Source organism: Diplotaxodon limnothrissa, linkage group LG10 (assembly GCF_057381915.1).
Source record: "Diplotaxodon limnothrissa isolate DT_005_m linkage group LG10, D_limnothrissa_male_GT1.1, whole genome shotgun sequence".
Lineage (NCBI taxonomy): Eukaryota > Metazoa > Chordata > Actinopteri > Cichliformes > Cichlidae > Diplotaxodon > Diplotaxodon limnothrissa.
In genome coordinates, this window is record NC_140605.1 from 29716612 (window position 1) to 29738420 (window position 21809).

Sequence of the window (21809 nt, forward strand, 5' to 3'; positions counted from 1 at the left end):
CTTCACCTCGATCTCTTTGAAATATATTAAAATAACAGTTAAAACTCTCACTAGGGACGGGGTTGGATAGCGTTTCAAGTGTCAGATCTCCAGTAACGAAAAGCTGCTGTTTTTAGTGGCAGCTTGATTAAATAAACATGAGCCGAGCAGCATAAAGTATGAAATATTAATTAAATGTATGTGACACATTTAATTAAAAGCTGCAGGCTACTGTACTTCACCAGCGACTCTAAAACGCTCGGGGTGATTTAACGAGGCAAAAAACAGCACCGACTCCACGCTGGAGCATTGCAGAGGTGAGAGAACGGCCTGTCGTATAAATATGTTTGTTTATAAGCGAAATTCACGAGTGGCCCGGATCACTGGGGATAAAAACACTCATCTGAGCTGAACTTGAACAAGTCCGGCAGGTAAATACGAGACTATAACAACATGATGCTAACACAGCTTTCATGAAACTGTACTGGACTGTATGCCTGTGTAGTTTTACTGGTGTTGTTTGCAAGCTTCAGCCCGAATCAGAGTTTAAAATATCGAATATCACACTTTAACTGGTGCCCGTGTTCTTCCTGCAGGTCTCTATCCACGATCGCCCTCTGCTCTGCTGCTGGCTCTATTTTTCAGACATTTCTTTTACAGAAAGTTGAAAAGACGACATAATTTGCAGGCCAAGCAGGAAGTTCATGTCGCCGTATGTGCCTCAACAACCAAAAACGCCAGAAAAATAAGATTTGTAACAGAGAAAAGCTCATGTTTTATTGAGCAACATAATCTTAGGCTATAAAAGATTTAACACCACGCTATCACCGCTAAAGCTCGCTGGGTGTTTGGTGCCCTTCCACAGAATCCACGAGTGGACTATTCACTGGCATCTTTTATGTTGTGGAACAAAACGAGGAGAAAGTGTAAAGCTCACGTAAAACACGCGCCTTAATTTGAGCTACAAAGAACCGGAAGTGCAAAGTCATTTCCAGGTTTAAGACTCGTTGCTACGGCTGTGAAGGGGAGAAGCACCTATCATCCACCTTTCAACACAGCTTGTTGATGGCACAGTATTAATTTTTATAATTGTTTTAGGCTCGCCGATTTCAATCTAGCAATTTCTTGCAAACTTTTGCAGTTGCTCAAGTGACTTGGGTAGATCTCCAAGTCGTCAAGGCCTGTGAAAATTGTTATCCCAGCAGGTGGGAGAAAAACAAATATACCACCTAACACGCTTAAAAAAAACCCAGAAAACAAATTATTGTTAGTTTTTTCTTTAAAACAGAGTTAGGCTACTTATGTCTCACAGGGTTAGAAAGTTTGGCACAAAAAAATCAAAGTACGAGAAGTTTTGGATAAGAACCTGAAAATGTTTGAGTGTGAAGCTAAAACTTTGAACAAACGCCGAAGTTTTCATTTCAGCCCCCATCAAATCAAGTTTTCCTCCAGCTGAATCTGCAGCCGGCTCCTCTTTCTGCTTTTGTTGTTCTTTAATAAAAAAAGGCTTAATGAGAGATTTGTTTACCAGCTATCACAGCCCATCCCTAGCCCCCCCCTGCCTCGCTCCCTCTGCTCGCCTTCCCTCGATGTGTTACGTTTGAGTGTCATGGATGGAGAACAGAAACGGACGTCTGCAGCGCTGCCCGTCTCTCGATCAGTCTTTGCTTACATGATTGTGACAGCCACCGTTTGCTTCCAACGTCTCGGAAGACCTCTCGGCTTTTCATCCTCCCCTTGCTCCTCCTCCTCCGGCTTATCGGTACGGCGGTTCGGGCTGTTGAGGGTTCGGCCTGTAAAGCTGCTGCACTCGCACGGGCCGCCCGTTAGCCGGCCAGCCTCCCGATAGCTGTCCGATAACCCTGAGGCCCACCGCGTGGCCGTGTCCTGGAAGTGGGGCGCTGGGGCTGAGGATGTGGGTCTGTCCCAGCTGGGGCTCAGTGGTGGGGGCGCTACTTTGAAGGCATGGCGCCGAGGCGGGCGGGGAAACAGGGTAATGAGGGAGTAGAATGGCAGGCGTGAGGCCATAGCGCACTTGGAACACTCTAAGAGGTCCCTGCGCTAAAAAGCCGTTCGGCCGCTGAGGCTCCTGCAGCTTTTCCGAGTCCTTTACCTCCGGGGCTTTGCACTCCTCCGCTCTCTTGGTTTTCCCCTGCTGCTTCCTGGCCTGAGCGAGCTCTTGCATCTTCTCTGCCTGAGCCCTGCGGATGTGATACGTCTTCCTGGAGCTTTGAAAGGAGTCCAAGAACTCGTCCAGGCTTACGTTTCCCCCCATGAACTTCTCCAGGAGCTCCTGTGAAGCAGGGTAGACAAATAAAGCGGCATTAGCAGACAGGACGTCACACTAAGCAGAGCGGGACACAATATTTCACTGCAACTAAATTTAATACTACTACACATGTCCTACAACTATTACTTCTGGCAAAGCTTCAAAGACTGTGTGTGTGTTCTCAGCACCATACAAGCATCGTCTGGCTGAACCGAGCACTGACAATAGAAGTTTTATTTATGGAGTAATCACTGAATTAATCACAGTCAGGTTTTGGGTTTTTTTTACACATACCGGAAACCAAAACTCAGATTTATTCCACAATACTTACGTAGCTTCTTTAGAGTTCACCAAATTAAGTTTAAAACTTAACGATTAAAAGCAAGCTTACCCACTTTCTTTGCAAGCCTGGAGTTACTCCCGTTTGGTTTCCACACACCCACACACACACAGAATTAACTGACTCAAATCTTTGCTAAAATTGACACTTCCTCCTTTCAAGTTGTTGAGCTCATTCGGCTGTGCAGCTGACAGTGTTTGATGTGCAAACTGAAAGCGTGCGCACACAATCCACTGTCAAACCACGCTCGGTTGTTTGTAGGTGTTTATTGTCTCCTGAGAGCACAAAAAAAAAAAAAAAAAAAAAAAAAAAATATCACACAAAGCAGACGCCACTGTCTAAGAAAAGCTAGAGAAAATATTCGACTTTCGTGCATGTAATCTAGGACATAATACGTTTTTCAGGTGCTTAAAGACGTTCAGATACCTCTGGTACGCCGTCCTGCTCCATGCAGCTTTGAGCGTTTAAAGTTGATGTAAATACGGATACTGTACATTTGTTAGACTTCTCTGTCACACACGCACACGTCCTTTAACTGCATTTTCATAGAAGCGGTATAAAGGTGGAGGTCATTTCCATGGTCACGTATACAAATAATCAGGTTCTAAATGGGATTTTAATTAAACACGTCCATGGCAAAAGCTACAAATGAGCAGTGAGGAGTGTGGTCAGATGATAGTGAAGATCAGTGTGATCAGTGTGAAACTAGAGTTAAACTCACAGCTTGGTGAGGACTGAACAGTAAACTTCTGTTTTCAGGGACTGATTACTAATTTTTGGCTACATGTCTTTATTCTTTGACTCTACGAGAGTGGCTCGGTATGATCCAAAGATCAAAATAATCCTTGTGTATCTTACAAAGCTCCTCATAAATCCCCTGTTTTCTTTTAATTGGCTTTAAAACCGTGAACTAATTAACAAACAAACAAACAAACCGCAAAAAAAAACCCCTGGAATTAAATAATAATAGAAATCGTCACATCTGAAGATCTGAATCTGGTAAGTGTTTCGCTTTTTTTGCTTGAAAACTAAATTTGTTAATAAATTTGTTGCCAGATTTCGCTGTCAGGTGGCTGATGGATATTTTCAGGTCTAAATGTGTCCTCTGATGTCCCCTATAACCTGATTTCTACCACTGACCTGGTTTCTGCCACATGTGTCAAAGCACAGAGTGATGCAGAGAGCACAGGGTGACTAACTGGACATCAACCAGCAATAAAACCTTCAATAAAACCTGATTTTTGATTCAAAACCTGCAATCTTTATTATCAGGTATTTGCATGTTCTTCTTTATTTGCTGGTATGTTGTGCATTAAAAAAATTAAAAATTGGACTAAGAAAATAAAGTAGTACAATTATGTACTGCTATGATGGTCCTGGTGTTTATAGCCTTTAATTGCCAATTTAATTGTTGTTCGTATAATTATTTTATCCTTAATACTGTGATATATTTGTTGTCTAGTTCCTCTTTTATTTGTTGGTTTTGTCATACTTTAATGTTAGATATTTGTCTATCGGTTAATTTTATTTTGAAGGCTCTTTTTCTTGTCTCATATTGTCTTTATGTCCTGCTTTTATTTCTTTCCCTCCTTTATCGATATCCTGGTTTTTCCTAAATGGTTTGCATTAACCTACTAGGACCTGGCGTCCACATATGCGGACATCACATTTTGGGTTGTCTAGACCAAAATACAAAGTTTTGCTCTACAAGGGCCTGATATGCACCTACGAGGACATTATACTACCACTGTTCTATCAAAATTTAAAACAAATGTCCTCATATGTGGATGTAATTTTTTTCAGAAACAAAAATCAGGTTTAAAAACAAAAACACAAACAAAAACAAAACAAAACAAAAAAACAAAGGTAATTCTTTGTTTTTACATTCATGAGCCCCTAATCAGCCAAAATAGAAAAGAGACATTAAAAACGCACGCCATGAAAGAGTTCGGGTCTTAGGAGGTTAAGAATGGGAAGAAGTGGAGTCACCAGTGAACTGATGGACAGATGAGGCTGATGTTATTCTAATTAACTCTAACTTTAAACTTTTCAAGATTTAAAATGTTCAATTTGAAAGTGACCAAGCTGAATAATTTCATTTTCATTTTTTGATCACTATATTGTCATGCTCTGTAGTACGCCATGGCTGATAGGCCTAAAGTAGCAGAATAAAGCAGATTTATTCACAAAATCCTTGTCTCGTCTTTAAAAAACTCCCAAAAAGAAACAAAACTAAATCTGATTAATAATAATAAATAAAACTGAAGGTACTTTGGAGCAAATTGTGTATTATAAGACATTAATATCATTTTAGTAATAAAATAGTATTTTTGAATGATGTGCATCAGGGTTTTCTATGCTTTGTTCATTTTATTTCTTTCTTTTAACTTTTAAGTTTTTTGCGGACTTAAAATAAACCCCTACACTTCTGTGAAGTACTTTGTTAAGAAATGTACGGTGTAAATAAAGTTTATTTTATTATTGCTATTTGACTGGATAAAAGTGAAGACAGTAAGGGATTATTTTAATCATTATAATCATAAAATAGCATAGGTTTTGATTTTATTCTAACTTGCCACTTGCCGTCACTGTATTAAAATGTTTTGCTGTTAGAGATGCAGCATTGACTGCTGCAGAAGTCTTCACTTTTAGAGTCTCTGCACAAAATATTTGAAATAGAAGATGTAAAAGCAGAAAGAAACTGAAGCATGGAGGCAACGTTTAAAGAAATATTCCTGTATGAAATATAACTGGGTCATAATTGACCCCCAGTTGGTGATTTGAGTTGCTAGAGCAGCTTGGTCACGTGAGGGTTAAAAATGGGTCATAAACACTGTATTTAATTTATTATTTTCACAGTGATTTTCTCAGTGGGTCAGAAGAGTTTGATACACAGGCGCATGAATTTGTGACAGTGAGGGGTTAAATCACAAAAACAGCTGTTAAAGCGGATGTTTATACTCCTGCAGAGTACCCTCCATTAACAGTCACCGTCATGTGACTGGTGGATTTTTGGGTTTATTACATTTCCTCCCGCTGTGTCTTCCCCCCACTGCGACTTGTGAGAGGTTCTCCATCTGGCGTGGACACCGTGAAACAAACAGAGCCCCGGTCCCCAAGAATACGTTGGCCTTTCTGACAATAAACAACAGCTGCTACAGGCAGAGTGCTTTTAATTTCATCCGGAGTGAGCAAACTATACGTGACATTTTAGTTTAATGTTCATACTGAGCAGCACACGTCCAGAAACCAAAGTCAGGACAGGAAGAAGAGCCACGACTTTGACTAACACGCAAGTCAAACATCACGTATGAGTGCATACTTATCTACAATAAAGCCTGGCATCTTTCCTGGTGTTCCCAGCTTCTTAGCCGTTGAACACTAACAACGGGTGATTTCTAACCACATGAACAGCCTCCATGGCCACAGTTATATAAAATCAAGCACCTAGCCTTACAGATTGCTTCTACAAACATTTGTGAAAGAATGGTTCGCTCTCAGGAGCTCAGTGAATTCTTTTTTTTTTTTTTTTTTTTAAATAGGACAGGGGGAATGAATGAGAGAAAGAGGGGGAGAGAAAGAAAGAAAACCAAAGGGGAGAAGAGACGGTGAGAGGGGGGGGGGAAGAGAGAGAAAAAAAAAAAAAAAAAAAAAGAACTCCTGGGTCACCTGTATGGAGAAAAAAAAAAACAAACAAAAAAAACAAACAGAGGAGACAGCAAACAACAAAGAGCAACACAATAATAGAGAAAACAAAGCACCATCACAATAAACTAGCTAGTCATAGATATCAATATTTACTAAATAATAAACGATATTGTGCAGCACGCAAGATAGACAGCGCACAGTGTGCTTTGAGGCAGCAGCCAAGAAAGCTTTAGTCCGCGTCTGTGAATACCCATGTGTGCATACCTGTGTGGATCAGCATGCTTGCATTCCAAAGGTTTCTCCATGTAATGATCTGCTAGGGAGTGTGGGGGGGCCACAGCCCCGTCCTCCAGGGTGTGAAGCGGGTATGGAGGAGATCAAAACTCCAGACATCCAGAGGCCCCCAGAACACAAGAGACCATGGAAGACCAACAGAGGGGCAGCCGCGCCACTGTTCCAGTAAGAGCTGAGGAGAGTCCCAGATGAGGGCTCGCCCAGCAGCCGCGGAGCAGAAGTCAGGGGGAGTTGCAGTGACGCGCCCGTGAGCTCCGCCGGCCCCCAGCTGTGCCTGAGTGACCGAGCCCCAGGCCGAGAGGCCGGGGGCACCCCACCTCCAAAGGGGGCCCGAGCGAGCCCCAGGCCCCAGGCCCCGACAAGCGGCCGCCAAGGAGTGAGCCGGTGTGTACCCGGACGCCCACCCCCAGACACAAAGAACCACCAACACACCGACACCTGAGGGAGTCCGCCACCGGCAGGGGAAGTGGTGGTGGGTGGAGATAGGCCTCCAAACCTTGGAGGGCCTGAGGTGTCCCCAGAGAGGTGGCGTCTGATACCCAACCTGACATATAGACACAGACATACAGGCACCCACAGACACAAACATCCATTCCCACCCTCATGCTCTCATATGCACTCACTCCACACTCAACCAACGTGGAGACAGACATAAAGAGACGCTGTACACACAATCACACTCCCCAAGCGTACTCTACAAACCGGGTCTAGGTACCCTTGCCCCTGGAGGGGGGAATTGCACCCAGACCCAGGTGGTGTTACCCTTTTCCCTGCGGTGGGGAGAGGCAGACCACCCCGACTCCGCAGCAGCAGGGAGGCCCCACACCCCAGACCGCAGTCGGACGGCCAACTCCTCCTACTAGCCCTCCCGCTCCAGCAGGCCGCAGAGAATGGGAGTGGGAGAAGACTCCAAACCTCCCTCCACCCGCTCATTGTAGTGTTGATGCATATGTGTTCTAAGGTGTAATTAAAACCCAGGAGGGCATGGAGCTACCTGCCAAGGAGCAGCAGGTAAGCGCATAGTCCCTCCTGCTAGCCCTCAATGACTAAGTGTATTTAAAATTGAGAGGTGGGCAACGACGTCAGGGGTGAGGTATACACCCTGATGGTAATTTGGACTCCGTGATTGTGCCCACCCCCAAGATCCTATATGTATGTGTAATGAGAGTGTGAATAATGTGAATGTCTAAGTTGTGGGATAAAATTGAGGCAGAGGCAGCCAGAAGGGGACGGGGGGGGGGGGGGGGGGGGGTAGCCTCCTCTGCACCCTGGTGACATACCCCCACTCCAAGGCCCTGCATGTGTGGGTGGTTGTGGAGGAGCGGGAAGAGGGAGGCAGCTGGAGATGGGGAGGGAAGGGAGGGAGGGGCAAGTGACCCCTCCCTGGGGCCAGCTCCCCCGCTGACCCCAGTAGGCACTCCCACCCTCCGCGACCCGCCAGGGAAGGGGGGCCCAGGCCCATCAGACCGGGGCCCAGTGCAGTAGCGCCCTCCGGCTCCACAGAGCCCTGGACAGTCCACCCAACCCCACCACAGAGAAAACTGCACCCACCCCACCATCCACACATCTTCCAGACTACATAAGACGGTAAACGCCCAGGCTGAGATCTTCCTCCACCTCTCCTGTATCTCCCCCTCCTGCAGAGAGTTCCTGAAGAGAAGAAAGCTCCTGCAAGATGTGACCATCCCCCCCACCAGTTGAAGAGCCCCCCAGGGGCTCGACGCACCGGCGGCACCCTGCTCCAGGGCCGGGCCCCCATGCACCCACCCGCCCACAACCCCGGCAGCACACCAACCAGGACCCAAGCCCCCGAGGCCCGGCCCGGGCCCCAGCCCAGAGACTGAGCGCCCCCAGAACCTCACGCCCATCCCGGACCCACCCAGGGGCAGCCAGGTTGCCAGGTCAGTAACCCACGTCCGTCAGCACAGACCCTCCCCTAGCCCCGCTGCACGCAGCCGCGAGGAAACAGTCACCTGAGAGCCAACAGAGCCCCCAACCGGACGTGACCGCTACCCCGGGTTGAGCCCCCCAAGGAAGATGCCTCCCGGGAACCCCCCGACGCCCTAAGCCTGTCCCTACCCCCTCACCAATCACAACAGTGAAGGCGGGACCAAACTATGACCCCCCACCCCCACTAGGTGATGGAGCTGATAAAAGGGGCCCAGAGCAATTGATCTAATGTGGTGGCAGAGGCTGTGTCAAGACTAATGTAATCTAATAGATAATTTCTATATTGGTTAGAATTAAGATTATTTTTATTTTTCCAGTTCATGAGGACTGTTTTCTTGGCTATGCATAGGGCAGTGAAGATCATATGGGCTATATTCTTTGAATTCTCAGTGAATTCAAGCGTGCTATCGTGCTAGGATGCTACCTGTGCGACAAGTCCAGTCATAAAATGTATTCGCTAGTGAATATTCCACAGTCACATGTTAGTGGTTTTATAACAAAGTCAAGGCGATTGGAAATGACAGCAACTCAGCCACGAGGTGGTAGGCCATGTAAAAGTCGGAGGATCAGTGGATGCTCAGGCACATAGCGCACAGAGGTCGCCGACTTTGTGCAGAGCCGTTATCTACAGACCTCCAAACTTCACGAGGCCTTCAGATTAGCTCAAAAACTGAACGTAGAGAGATTCATGGAATGTGTTTCCATGGACGAGCAGCTGCTTCCAAGCCTTACATCGGCAAGAGCAATCCAAAGCATCAGAAGCAGTGGTGTAAAGCACATCGCAACTGGACTCTAGAGCAGCGGAGACGCGTTCTCTGGAAAGACAAATCGTACTTCTGTCTGGCAGTCTGATCCACGAGTCTGGGTTTGACGGTTGGGTTTCAGGAGTTGGGCCTGGAACCTTAGATCCAATGAATAGAACTCATGCGTCCAACTTAGTGGGAACAATTTGAGGATGGCCGCTTACTCTTCCCACCTGACTGTGCAGCAATGCACAAACCAAGGTCCACAAAGACATGGTTGAGGAAGTTTGGTGTGGAACACCTTGACTGGCCTGCACAGAGTCCTGACCTCAACCCAACAGAACACCTCTAGGACAAATTAGAGGGAAGACTGTGAGCCAGGCCTTCTAGTCCAACATCAGTGTCTGATCTTACAAATATTCTCAAACACACTCCAAAACCTTGCACAAAGCCTTTCCAGAAGAGTTGAAGCCATCATAGTTGCAGTTGGTCGACATCATAGACGTGCAAAGGCAGACAAGGCTTGTATACATTTTTATGTGAATTTTGTTTAGTCTTCTTTAGAGCACCTGTCAGACCCCCAACATAGCTGAGCCAGCGCTTCTCCCTTTCTTGCTCTTACTTTTCTCAGGTGCGACTAACTTGCTGCCGTTTGTTTTATATGAAAGTGACAATCACGTATTCTTAATGGTCTCAGCCCAGTAGTTTGCACCTTCACGAAGGTGCCCCTTGTTTGTGGCACACATTTCAATCCAACATCTGTACCTGTGACAGGAATTATGGTTTGTTTTTTAAGTACAGATGGTGTGGTAAGACATGGAAACCTACAAACATTTGCCACTAGTAGTCATTGGGCCAATGATAAGGGTTAGCTGGAATTCAAATCCTACGAATTTGCTCACTTTTCTCCTTTTTCCTGTCTAAAATGTTTGCCACACTGAGTTTTAGTTTAATGTAATAACCTTGGTGCCACATCTCCTTATAGAATGCACAGTTTTTGGTTGTTATCATGTATTAGTCTTTATAACAGCACAATACTGCTTAGGTAATTTTTATTTCTCATTTGTTTTAGTAAAAAATAATAACCTTGGTCTGTATGACAAAGACTAAACATGACAAGAACCAATGTTTCCCTCTGGGCTTTTGTCTGACAGCTTTTACACTTTGCCAGCAGGCCTTTAGGAAAATGGAGCTGTGAACTAGCATTGTCAACTTGAAAGAAAAATCCCAAACCAGTGTGCGCTGTGTTCCCTCAGCTCAGCAAGTAAAACAAGGTTAGCTCGGAGGCTGACAGGTGATTTAATCTATGCGAGCGTGGAAGCCAAACACACGTTTAGGTTTTGTTTCCTTCATCAGATATCCATCTTCATGTCGGTACCTGACGAGGAATTTTCCCTATATGGAAGAATGTTTGACTTAAGGCGACAAAATAAGAAGATGATGCTGTGCAGAGTCTTCGAGGGCTGGGATCCGTTTGTCATGGTGGCCAAGAAAAAAAAAAGCTTTGAGAAGTTTTAAGGCCACAGAGAGACTAGTGTGAATTAATCTGAGAGATGATGTTGGGAAACAGCTGTATCTGATGTCAGCTCTCCTGACGAACGACCATGAAAATCAAGATGGCTTCCCACTGAACCGACCGCTCTGTGAGGGCTTAATCTGAAATGAGATCCACACAGATAGCCGTGGAGACATAAAACAGCTTCATGTGTATGGATTCGAGCCCAGTAAACTGTACAACTTTTATTAAATGCCGACTTGAATATTTTTACAAATTCTTTCATGTGTCGCCAAATAGTTTAAAATCCCGTCAGCTGAAGCTGTTCTGAGGCTGTTTGTAAAGCAGCAGACCGGGATGTTTACCAATGTGTCTGCTCTCAGGTGTGCTTTCTCATTCAGTGAGGCTGCTTGGTTTGTGCTGGGTGTTGCTTAATCAATCAGCGAGCAGCCGATCCAATGGCTGAGTCGTGCTGGTATTGATTGCAGCCACACGAGATGGGGGAGGGAGGCGTGCTGGGCGGATCAATCTGAGCCGGGTGCAGACGTGTGGGTTTGAAGGTGGGGATGAGACTCCCTCAGAGTCCTGATTGAGGCCAGAGGAGCGTGCAGGATTTAAACAGGACCGCTGTGTTATCGTGGCACGTTGTGTATGTGCTGCACACCGCCATGACAAAGATAAATGTCAAAACATCGCTGTTGATGCTTTATTTCAGCAAAGGCCTTCCTCCAGTCTACTTATAAGTGTTTTATGTTTACACAGAGCACACTTTGGATACTCCAAGCACTCATAGTTTATACAGGATTGTGCAAATGTTTAGGCGCTACAAGTAAAGTAAGATCTTTAAAAGAAAAGACCAATACCAGTCATATAATCAAAGATTTGGTCATTAATTTCACACTAAGTGAAGGGGAAAGGAAAAACAAGCCTCCAACTAAACAGCAACCAGAAGAGCTAGAAAACCTTTTTTTTTAAAATCAGTTTGACTCTGTTTGGTGAAATAAGATGAGAATCCAAATACACTGCTCAAAAAAATTAAGGAACACTTTGAAAACATCACGTCGCAATTAAAAAAATAAAAATCACGCTGATATCTACACTGATACGTACTCGATAATGTATTAGGAAGGAAAGGATGCCATATTGTTTGATGGAAATGAAACATGATTAAAAAGTGTTCCTTTAAGTTTCTTTGAGCAGTGCATATGAAGTTGTTGAAAAGCCTTCCACACTAACAGGAGCCAGCTGATGTGTTTTGGGCATGTCGTACCAAGAGGAAACCCGGGGTAAACCCGGGCTAAACTGGAGAGATTATGTCTCTTGGCTGGTTTGGGAATACCTCCGAAGTGCTGGAGGAAGAGGTCTGGGCCTTTCTGCTGGGACTGCTGCCCACACAGCCCAGACCCAGATATGAATCAGAAAATGCACGCATGGCTGGTTTTATGGTGTATTACTGTATTAGAATAAATTTCTATAATGCATGAGATTATCACTGGTATACCAGTGCAGCTGGTAACTCATACCTCAAACTAATCCTTATTTACCTCATACTGTACTTTGATGCAGCTTCTCACTCTTTACCATACTATATTATTCTACGTATTCAAGCTATATCCTCCATCTAAAATGAGCCACTTTAGCTCTCTTTTCCTCTGCCTCTATGTAAACTGTCCGCCGATTGTCCAGCTATTTCTTCCCCATTCGAATTGTGTGCGTAAAGCAGAAAAAGCCTGTCAGTTTAATTCCAGTTGGGCTTTAAAAAATGACCGATGTGCTGTTGATAAACACTGCCTGTGAAAAATCCTCCACTAATCCACGATGAGCCGGCCAGGCAGGCGAGAGAAGTACGACTCCAAAAATCTACCCAGCACATGCACGGCACTGTCCACTGTTTAGTAATCATCTTAAATTGGACAGTCATGAAGATGGGATGAGCTGAACGTGCTCACTGGGCTGTGGATATTTGTCATGCCAGTGGATGATGGGAATTACACAGTACAGGCCTACATGCAGGTATTATTTACTACAGTGATGAGCTCATCCTGATCATCCATTCACAGCCTGGTTTATTCCTGCAGAACAAATCAAAGGCACTGGCTAAATTATATTCTAGTGCAGCGGTCCCCAACCCCCGGGCCTCAGACCGTTACTGGTCCGTGAGTCGTTTGGTACCGGGCCGCGAGAGTTTAGGCTCAGGTGTGAAATGTATAGTTTTCAGCATTATTTTGTTATCGTTTTTATCGTTAACTCGGTTTTCCTGGGTCTTTTCACGTGTGTTATGAATAAATTTTCTTTTTTTTGGTACCGGTACTAGTTTTATTTTGATGTATTTATCCGCGACACCTTAAAGGCCGGTCCGTGAAAATATTGACGGGCATAAACCGGTCCGTGGCGCAAATAAGGTTGGGGATCGCTGTTCTAGTGGACAGTCAATTACAGACAGTTGTGGCTGTGGAGTGTCCTGAGCTGCTGTGATCAGACTGTCCAAAATCATTGTTGTCAGTCTCATTTCTGCGGCTCATGCAGGCGTGTGTGGTTTGTTTGGATGTGGCGAATCTTTTAAACTAAAGTTTTTACTTACAAATATTTATCAAGTTTAATTTACAAGACAGCCCATTTCTCCTTTTAAAGTCAACAGGCAGCTGTTTGGGATCACCCCACCAACACAGAGGGAATTTAGAGTTATTTGGAAACTATTTACATTTTAGTGAGTCATAGGATTTGGCCATGCACAGTAAGGAATTAAGTAGGAAGGAGCATCAACTTCTTGGCAATTAAGGAGATTGATCCCTTATGTTTGGAACAGACGTACACTCACTGGTCACTTCATTAGGTATATCTCTTCATTGCTCATGCAAATATCTAATCAGCCAATAACATGGCGACCTGCTCAAGTTTAAACTGAACATCAGAAAGGTTATTGGTGATTGGCTGATTTACTGGGACTTTCTGTGCAGGGAAAGGCAACATGAACTCATAAACACTTGAGTAACTGCATCTCTGAATGCACAACATGTCAAAACTTGCAGATGGGTTACAGCAGCAGAAGACCACACGAGTGCCACTGCTGTCAGTGAAGAACAGAAAGCTGATGCTGCAGTTCACACAGGCTCACTAGAACTGGAGGAGACAGAACACTGGGGATATTTTATTGACACACGTTCTGCCCTTCAGTATCAGTTGAGCATTGTTTAAAAACCACAGCCTACTCGAGTACTACTGCTGAACACGTCCAACCTTTTAACCACAGTGTTCCCATCTTCGATGGCTGCTTCCAGCAGGATAGCATGCCATGTGATAAAGCTCAGATCATCTCACATTGGTTTCTTAACATCATAATTAGTTGTCTGTACTCAAATGGACTCCACAGTCACAAGAGCTCAATCCAATAGAGCACCTCTGGGATGTAGGGGAACAGGAGATTCACATCATGGATGTGCAGCTGACAAATCTGTACGATGCTATCGTGTCCATGTGGACCAAAATCTGAGAAATGTTACCAGCACCTTGTTGAATCTAAGGCTACGTTCACACTGCAGGTCTTGATGCTCAATTCCGATTTTTTGATCAAATCCGATTTTTTTTGTCTGCTTGTTCACACTACAAATAAAATGTGACAGCAAACGCGCTCTAGTGTGAACGCTCAAAGCGGCCCGCGTGCGCAAAAGAAGACGTCACACACAGCGCGCTCTGTTTAGACCCAGACCAAACAATATTGTTTGACTAATGGCCGTTAATATAAAGACTTCGGACTTTACGTTTCCCAATTTTTGCTTTAAGTCATTTTGTTATTTACATAATAATGTAAATAACCTAATAATGATCCTTATTGCTGTTGTAGAGGAGCGGTGCTTCAAAGGATAGCTGCAGATTTCTGTCAGAATCTGCAGATTATACAGTACAAATAAAATGTTCATGTTTCTCCAACATTGTCTTCCCAACAGTTTCACTGATATCTACACTGGATGGCCAGGAAGCGTTCGTGATGTCTTCTCCGGCGCTGATAATTGGCGTCTGTCTCGTGTCAGTGACGTAAAAGACGGATTTAATGCGACATGACCGTTCAAACAGCAGTTGCTTTCTAAAACATCGGATATGTATCGGATTCAGTACCACATACGAAAGTGACCCAGATCGGATTTGAAAATATCGGATTTGTGCCGTTCACACTGTCATACCATGATCAGATATGGGTCGCATAGGGTCAAAAAAAAAAATCGGATTTGATGCGCTTTCGCCTGCAGTGTGAACGTAGCCTTAATTAAGGCAATTCTGAAGACAACACGTTACTATCACATGCTTCTTTTCCACTAGCAGTGTTTGAGTTTTGGATGTTTTCCATTACAATTTAGTGCCTGTCACTACCCGATCCGTACCGGAAACCCGATCGGTACCCCGCATGCGCAAATCTTACGTCACTTCCTCTCTTTGCGACATTCAATATATTTGAATGATGCGGTTAGCGCCCAGTTAGCTCCTAGCATTTCTCAACAGCTCTGCCTCCTTTTCGACTGCCCGGGACATTTAAACAATGGATAATCCGTATACAAAGAAATTCATGCTTTTCTCCTCAACAGAGAGCGTCCCCCGATTGAGCAACAGCGCCGTAAAATAAGAAGAATGGCGCCTAATTACAGAGTTAATAATGCAGACTTTGTAATATCTCACGTGTAGATTCATCAGCCAGATGAAGTGTTTACTGACAATTGACAGTGATAGCGCACATCATCATCACTATTCCAACAATCCTCTCCTCACAGACAAGCATAAACACACTCGACTATCGCTAAATCAGATTTAACACACGTTTGTAATGACGATAAATCAGTTTATAATAGGGTTTATTCGCTCGGTCAGCAGGTGGCGGTATCCTCGTACACTGGGGAGTAAACTGCCATTAAACGAACAGAAGAAGAAGAAAACATCTGCACATGCGCGGTACGGATCGGGTAGACCCGATTTGTACGGTCAGACTTTACACATGCGCAGTAAGGATCGGAGAGTCCTGATCCGTAACTTTCTTTTTATTTTTCGTTTTTGTCTACATTGTACTGAAATGCTTCATTATTGCAAACATTTTAAGATATACTTGTTATTCTTAACATCTTAACAGATACTCTGACCCATAACTATCGTAAAACGCTACGACCGGAAGTAGAAACCTTTCGCGCATGCGGGGTACCGATCGGGTTTCCGGTACGGATCGGGTAGTGACAGTGCCACCTCGATGTGGGTGGCCCAAAAGTCCTGTGATGTAATTTTTATGCGACACAAACAACACGACAAGGGTTGACATTGAGGTGATTGGAAAAGATGCTAAAGGTGTACCCAGTAAAGTGGCCAGTGATCATACATGATAGGTTTAGGTGTATATTTGTGATGGACTGAGGTGAGACAGACCTGTACGTCTCCTGCAGACATGTCTTAATCCTTAACTTAAAAAAAAAATCTCTGCAAATCTCCAGAAAGGGATCGAGACAACGCCTGTTTTGCAGTGGCATGGACTGCATATTCTAGTCTATGACAGTCAGGTTAGGATAAACAAGAGGGTCGGGAGAAAAGTCTGGAAAGATAAAAACATTTTCTGTCTTTCCTTAATCGCTTTCTGAAGCCTCACATTAATCTTCACATTGATCTATGTTGAGCTAAATTCTGTCTTTTCTCATCTAGGATATTGTGCTTCTTCCCTCCTTTCTGCCTGCAGCTAAATGGATTTGAGCCCTGTCTTCAGAATTCAATGGTGCAAGGACACTTGGTAGCTATTGCAGAAAAAGGGCAATTAACAGAGAGGCAGCAGTTTGAATGCAGTGCTGACTAAACACGTGTACGTGGGGGCATCGCTGCTGAGGCTGCTTTGGTGAAGTGGGTAGAGCTCACTGTATGTACAGCATGCCTCGTGGCTTTCGAGATCAGACTGTACAGAAGAGGGTGGGCTGTCAGCTAGACTAAAGGCTTTTGAGAGGCAGCCGCAAGAGTGCTGCCAACGTGATGAAAGATTGTTTGATTCTCTGCAAGAACAAGAGAAACCAGCTCAGTTTTCACAGCTTTTGCGCGTCTGTGTGTTTTTACCTCTGAATGCTCCTCTGCACGTGCCACCTCTTCCTGCAGGAGGTTCTGCGCCGTCTGCAGGCTGTGCTTCTGCACATGAGCCTCTGCAACGACAAAGAGAAACAACATGGATGCATGAAGATTACTTTAAAGGGAGCTGGAAAAGAAGAAAAAAAAAGATCCAGAAACCAAGAAACCACAGTAGAGAAAATTATTTTCCAAATCACAAAGAGCCTTTAGGGTATGTGCTGACGAGGAGACGCTGGTGATGGGGTGGGCGTTTTCTGGCTAGTAAAAAGGGGAAACAGGGGCTGTAAATATTCTACTTTGAGCTATTTTGGGAAACCGGTTGCAGTTTGGTTTGACCACGAGGTCAGGCTGATCCGGGGGCTCATTCTTGCCAGTCTCTCATTTTCTCATTTGCATTTACTATTGACAAGTACATAAATGATTTAAGTCTCTGTCAATATGATAAAAACAAATGCAGGAAACTCTTAAATAAAAAGACGAAGACAGCAGCTCACAGAATCGTAAGAACTGCATCACAAATAAATGCAAATGCCACCAAAGGATTTAAACCGGCTCACATCAGCATCGCGGTGACGTGATGGCTGACAAGATTATGTTTCGACATTTTAACGTGTCAGCAAACTGTCAGAGGCTGATGAATGCTCAACACTCCTTTAATGTTAAAAATCTAATAATAACGCTCTAATTTAATGGTTTGACATCTGGAAAAATCTCAACAATGACGAAGTCAGATGATCGGACAGGTTGTAGGCCTAAATCACTAATATGGACTTCAAGGTGAAGGCGAGTGTCTAATGAACCACAGTGGTGCCACGCTCACGTCGTGCACCCGTTTGAAAGGCAGAGATGGGAAAAGATTACCATGTTTACAACCTTAAAAATGAAAGGAGACAGTGCTGTGATGACACAGCAGCACTGCGCAACAGTCATGCGAGTGAAACTATCACGAACACCAGACTGGTGGGTGGAAGGATGACGTCTGCTTCCTTTTTTCGGACAGAGAGCAAAGAGAGACAAGTTGCTCCTCAAGGGAAAGATTCATTATGCTCGCTGTTCTTCTGTACGGGTTAGGGTCACCTCTGCTGGCACTAGCCATCGGTTTGGTATTGTTCTGGGGGTTTGTCGACCACTTGGATTTTTGTAACCTGGCACATACTGCCACGGTTCTGGGTCGGTTCGACCCAGCATTCTGTGTTTATTATATTTTTGGTTTATTCTTGAATGATCGTTTTGTTACCTTTGTGATTTGTTGGTTATTATTTGAATTCCATGTTTCTGTTTATTCACGTTTAAGGATTTGTTCTTCGGTTGTGTCTCACGTTTAGTTTAGTTAAGGTTCCATGTGTTATATTCTGTCTGTCTCTCAGTGTCGAGTCTGCGTCTTTGTGTAGTGATTTCTTGTTTCCTGTTTTATTGTGAAGGTCTGCGTCTCATGTGAGTGTGTTCAGTTTACCTCCCTTGTCTTGTCTCGTTAATTACTCCCAGCTGTGTCCCCCACCTGTGTGTAATCTACCTGTGTTTCTCTGAGTGTATTTAAGTCGTGTCTTCTGTCATTATAGTCGCTGGTTCGTCTGTGTGTTCTCCGCCGCTCATCCTCCTTCATGTTCATGTCCTGGTTTGTGTTCACTAGTTTAGTTGTTCTCAGTTTAGATAGCCTTCTGTTCCATTTGCCCATTTTTACTTTCTGTTTAATAAACCACCCTCACACCTTTACAAGTGCCTGCGTTCGGATCCTCCTTTATTTCTTCCACGCGGCTCATCTCACTCGCCGTGACACATTGTGCTGCTGCCGCTGAATATACAAAAGGTATGGTTGGTTCAGTTTTTGCTGCCATTTTAAATCATCTATCAGCACAGAAGCTCTGATATTTAGATTTAAAGATTATACAGCGGGAAACGTTGCAACAGTTTGAAAACTCCATAATTCATAATCCAGTGCTGGTATAAATGGTACACAGCTGTGGTGACGTCGCCGTTGACTTCCAAAGACCAGCATGGTGGTTATACTGGAGCCAGTAGTCTGCATATATTCAAGACCAAATGTACAACTGTTACATTTGGTTGGCATTACCAGTTTTTTTTTTGTGCACATAAAAAACGAATAACAAAGTTATAAAGTTTAACAAAGTGATTAAAAACCAGCGGTGCTTTTTCTGCATTTCCATTTTGGTGTTTTCACCTCACATCAAGTCAGAGGCGGCTCTGAGAGGCTCTCAGAGGCGGCTACCCAACTAATGGGCAAACATCTTGTGACCAACAAGCTACTTGCCAACCAGCACGCCCCCAGGATTCTTCCTTTCTGATTAAAGACTAAGAAACTCATGAAGAAAGCTTTTCCCACTGACGGCAGTCTTTTTCCATCCAGATGACTGGTTCCTTGGTGGCCATTGAAAAATAAATAAATAAATAAAATAAAAATGCAGCTTTACAGCGCTGTTTATGACTTGAACAAATGCCATGCTTGTCCACATTACAAACAGGAAACCAGAGAATCAGTACATCATCACAATCACCTTAAACGTTTCTCAGTTTGGAGTTCATAAAGCAGCATCTATTGCTTTGCTGAACTCCCCCCAAAGACTCCTTCACTCATTTCTTCTCTCTGTCCCAAAGGTTGACACTAAATCTGAAAAACGGCTGCAGAATGAAATAAAACTGAAGGAACTGATCTCAATGAATTTTAGGTGATTTTAAGTGACTTGGATGTAGTTACTCCAGGCTTTTAATGTTTTGCATGAATATTATCACCGTTGTTTCTGGAATAAAAGTCGTGATTAAAAATGAATAACTTAGTAAGCAACACTGAAGGTCATAAATTTGATAGTTGCTGTATTTCATTTTTACTGCCTGTACTTAAGTGGTGTATAGATTTGAATGTGGACATACATCCTACTAATTTATAATATTTATGACTGTACTACTGTCTTTGTTGACCAGGACACTCTTGTAAAACATTCAAGTCTTTTTTCTTGGTTAACAAGAAAACCTACTCATAAATCTCTCAGTGCCCCCGTTTCTCTTTTAATGTCTCTTGTGTTATTGAAGGGCTACACAGTTGTGTGGTTTGTTTGCCTTGAGCTTCCAAAAACTACAACATATTCTGCACAGTGTTGTCCATAAAATCTTCTTATTTCCTCCAGTTTCCAACTTTTGGCTGGCAAAGCTCACATTTTCCTTCTGTGATGGACACTTATGAGCTAAAGTTACTCAGAGGTTAAAAGGAAATGTGCATGCAGACGCTTTAAAACCAGCTACTGGTTACTGATTGTAGTTTGTGCCAAATGATTCCCCCTGCCTCTGAACAGCAGGGGTTGTGACACAGACGGAGGTAATTCAGGAATTTGGGAGTGTAGCTGCCAAAATCTGCATAAAACGACACTCCTCGCAGTCAAAACTGAACACACAGAACTGATACACTTATTTTTAGATTTGGCGCGACTCTCACTTGCCAGAGGATGTCATTATCTTTGAAGCCGATTGTGAATAAAACTCCTTAAATCTCCTGGAAATCAAAGAAAAAAACGAGAGGCTCATAACTGTAGCACTTGCCTCAGAATAATCATTTCTCTTTGGCATCAAAGCCATTTGCATGTCTATGAGCCTAGTGTAAACAAGGACTGCAAACAGCTAATCTGCCGCACTTCTAACGGTGCCAATTTGCCCAAATGAAAACAAAATGAGGTTCAGATCGCATCCCACAGACAAACTCCTCGTTTTATTTGAAGATGCCTTTAGTAATAAACACAAAAATGTCTAAAAACTCTCAAATTAGAGGTTTCCATTTGAGTTTTGATTTAATATAATTTGATTATGTAATTAAAAAAGAGAAAGTATCCCTAATGGTACACCCAACTGCCGGCCATCATCACAAACTGGTACAGCGTGCAAACATAAATATGCATGTAGTGCCGCTCTCGCAGCATGTGTTCACCTCCTGGGGATCACAGTCGGTCGTCACTGCGAACAAACTGACCCAGCTGACTGCAAAGTGTCTTGTCCCTCCGAGAGACGATATGACAGCCACGCTAATCCCCCCCCCACACAAGTCAGACCGGGTTCAGTCGAAACCAAGGGGCAAATAAAGGTCACAGTAATAACTCTGAGCCCCTCGGGAAAATCCTACCCCCCATCTAGTTGTATTGGGAGGGGAGGGAGTAGTAGACAATGCGTTCAAGGCAGTCGCTTCCCCTTCGCTTGCTCTTACTGAATGTCAGCACCCAAGCAGTGAAGTCAGTCACGCATCTTTAAATGCGATAATCATCGTTACTGGGATTCTGATATGAAAAGCTTCATCAGAGCTAAGCTGGCACTATTAGCTGATTCCAGGTCTAAACACTCCTTGAGTTCCCAAAAGCAAACACATGGTGAGGCACTTCTGATGGTTAGAAATAGTCCAAATGGGCACAGAGAGATGCCATCATATGGCAGGAAGACGACGCCGGAAACTTCAGGCCAAGAGGACGTCTGAGCCAATCGACAATGAGGTTAGTCAGTAACTGTTTTTCGGCATGTTTTTGGATTATTCACAGTGAAAAAGTCCAGATTCTAAACCTAGTTGGCCCGAGAGCAACTATTTTCTTTTTAGGCTGAAGATGTCCTACTGAAGTATGAAGTACGCTTGAGTCTTAAACTGTTTGAACATCACCGGAGATACTTGGACCTGAAAACGGGGTCTTTACTCCATCGCTTAACAGACGGATACTACCGTCACCTCCCCATTAATAATCTATCACGCCACGCTACGTTCTAGTGCTCGCAAACATCCGCTCAGGTGTAGTGAAAAGCAGGCATGGCCCTGCAGCTGACCCCACGCTGCAGATGCTGGGAGATGGGGGTGCAATGAGAGGTGACAGCCAAGCAAACAAATGCTCTTAGAGCAGCTGTATACATTCAGGAGCTGATGGGGGGGGTGGGAGTGGACCTGGAGGCTGCTGTCAGCTGTACTAACGAGTGAATGCTATCGACGATGGGAGTCGCACGTCCTGCCTGGGAGCTGATCTGAGACAATGAGGC

At 44.2% G+C, this 21809-nt stretch overlaps 1 protein-coding gene across 1 annotated transcript; it reads right to left on the reverse strand.

Annotated features, from left to right (window-relative positions):
* Positions 1–1569: 1569 nt before the first annotated feature.
* On the reverse strand, positions 1570–17892 carry vps37d (VPS37D subunit of ESCRT-I). Its single transcript, XM_085363465.1, has 3 exons — positions 17874–17892; positions 16788–16870; positions 1570–2272 (listed from the first exon to the last, which is right to left on the reverse strand). The coding sequence occupies exons 1-3, from the start codon at positions 17890–17892 to the stop codon at positions 1736–1738; spliced, it is 639 nt and encodes a 212-aa protein (XP_085219591.1). The 3' UTR covers positions 1570–1735.
* Positions 17893–21809: the final 3917 nt, after the last annotated feature.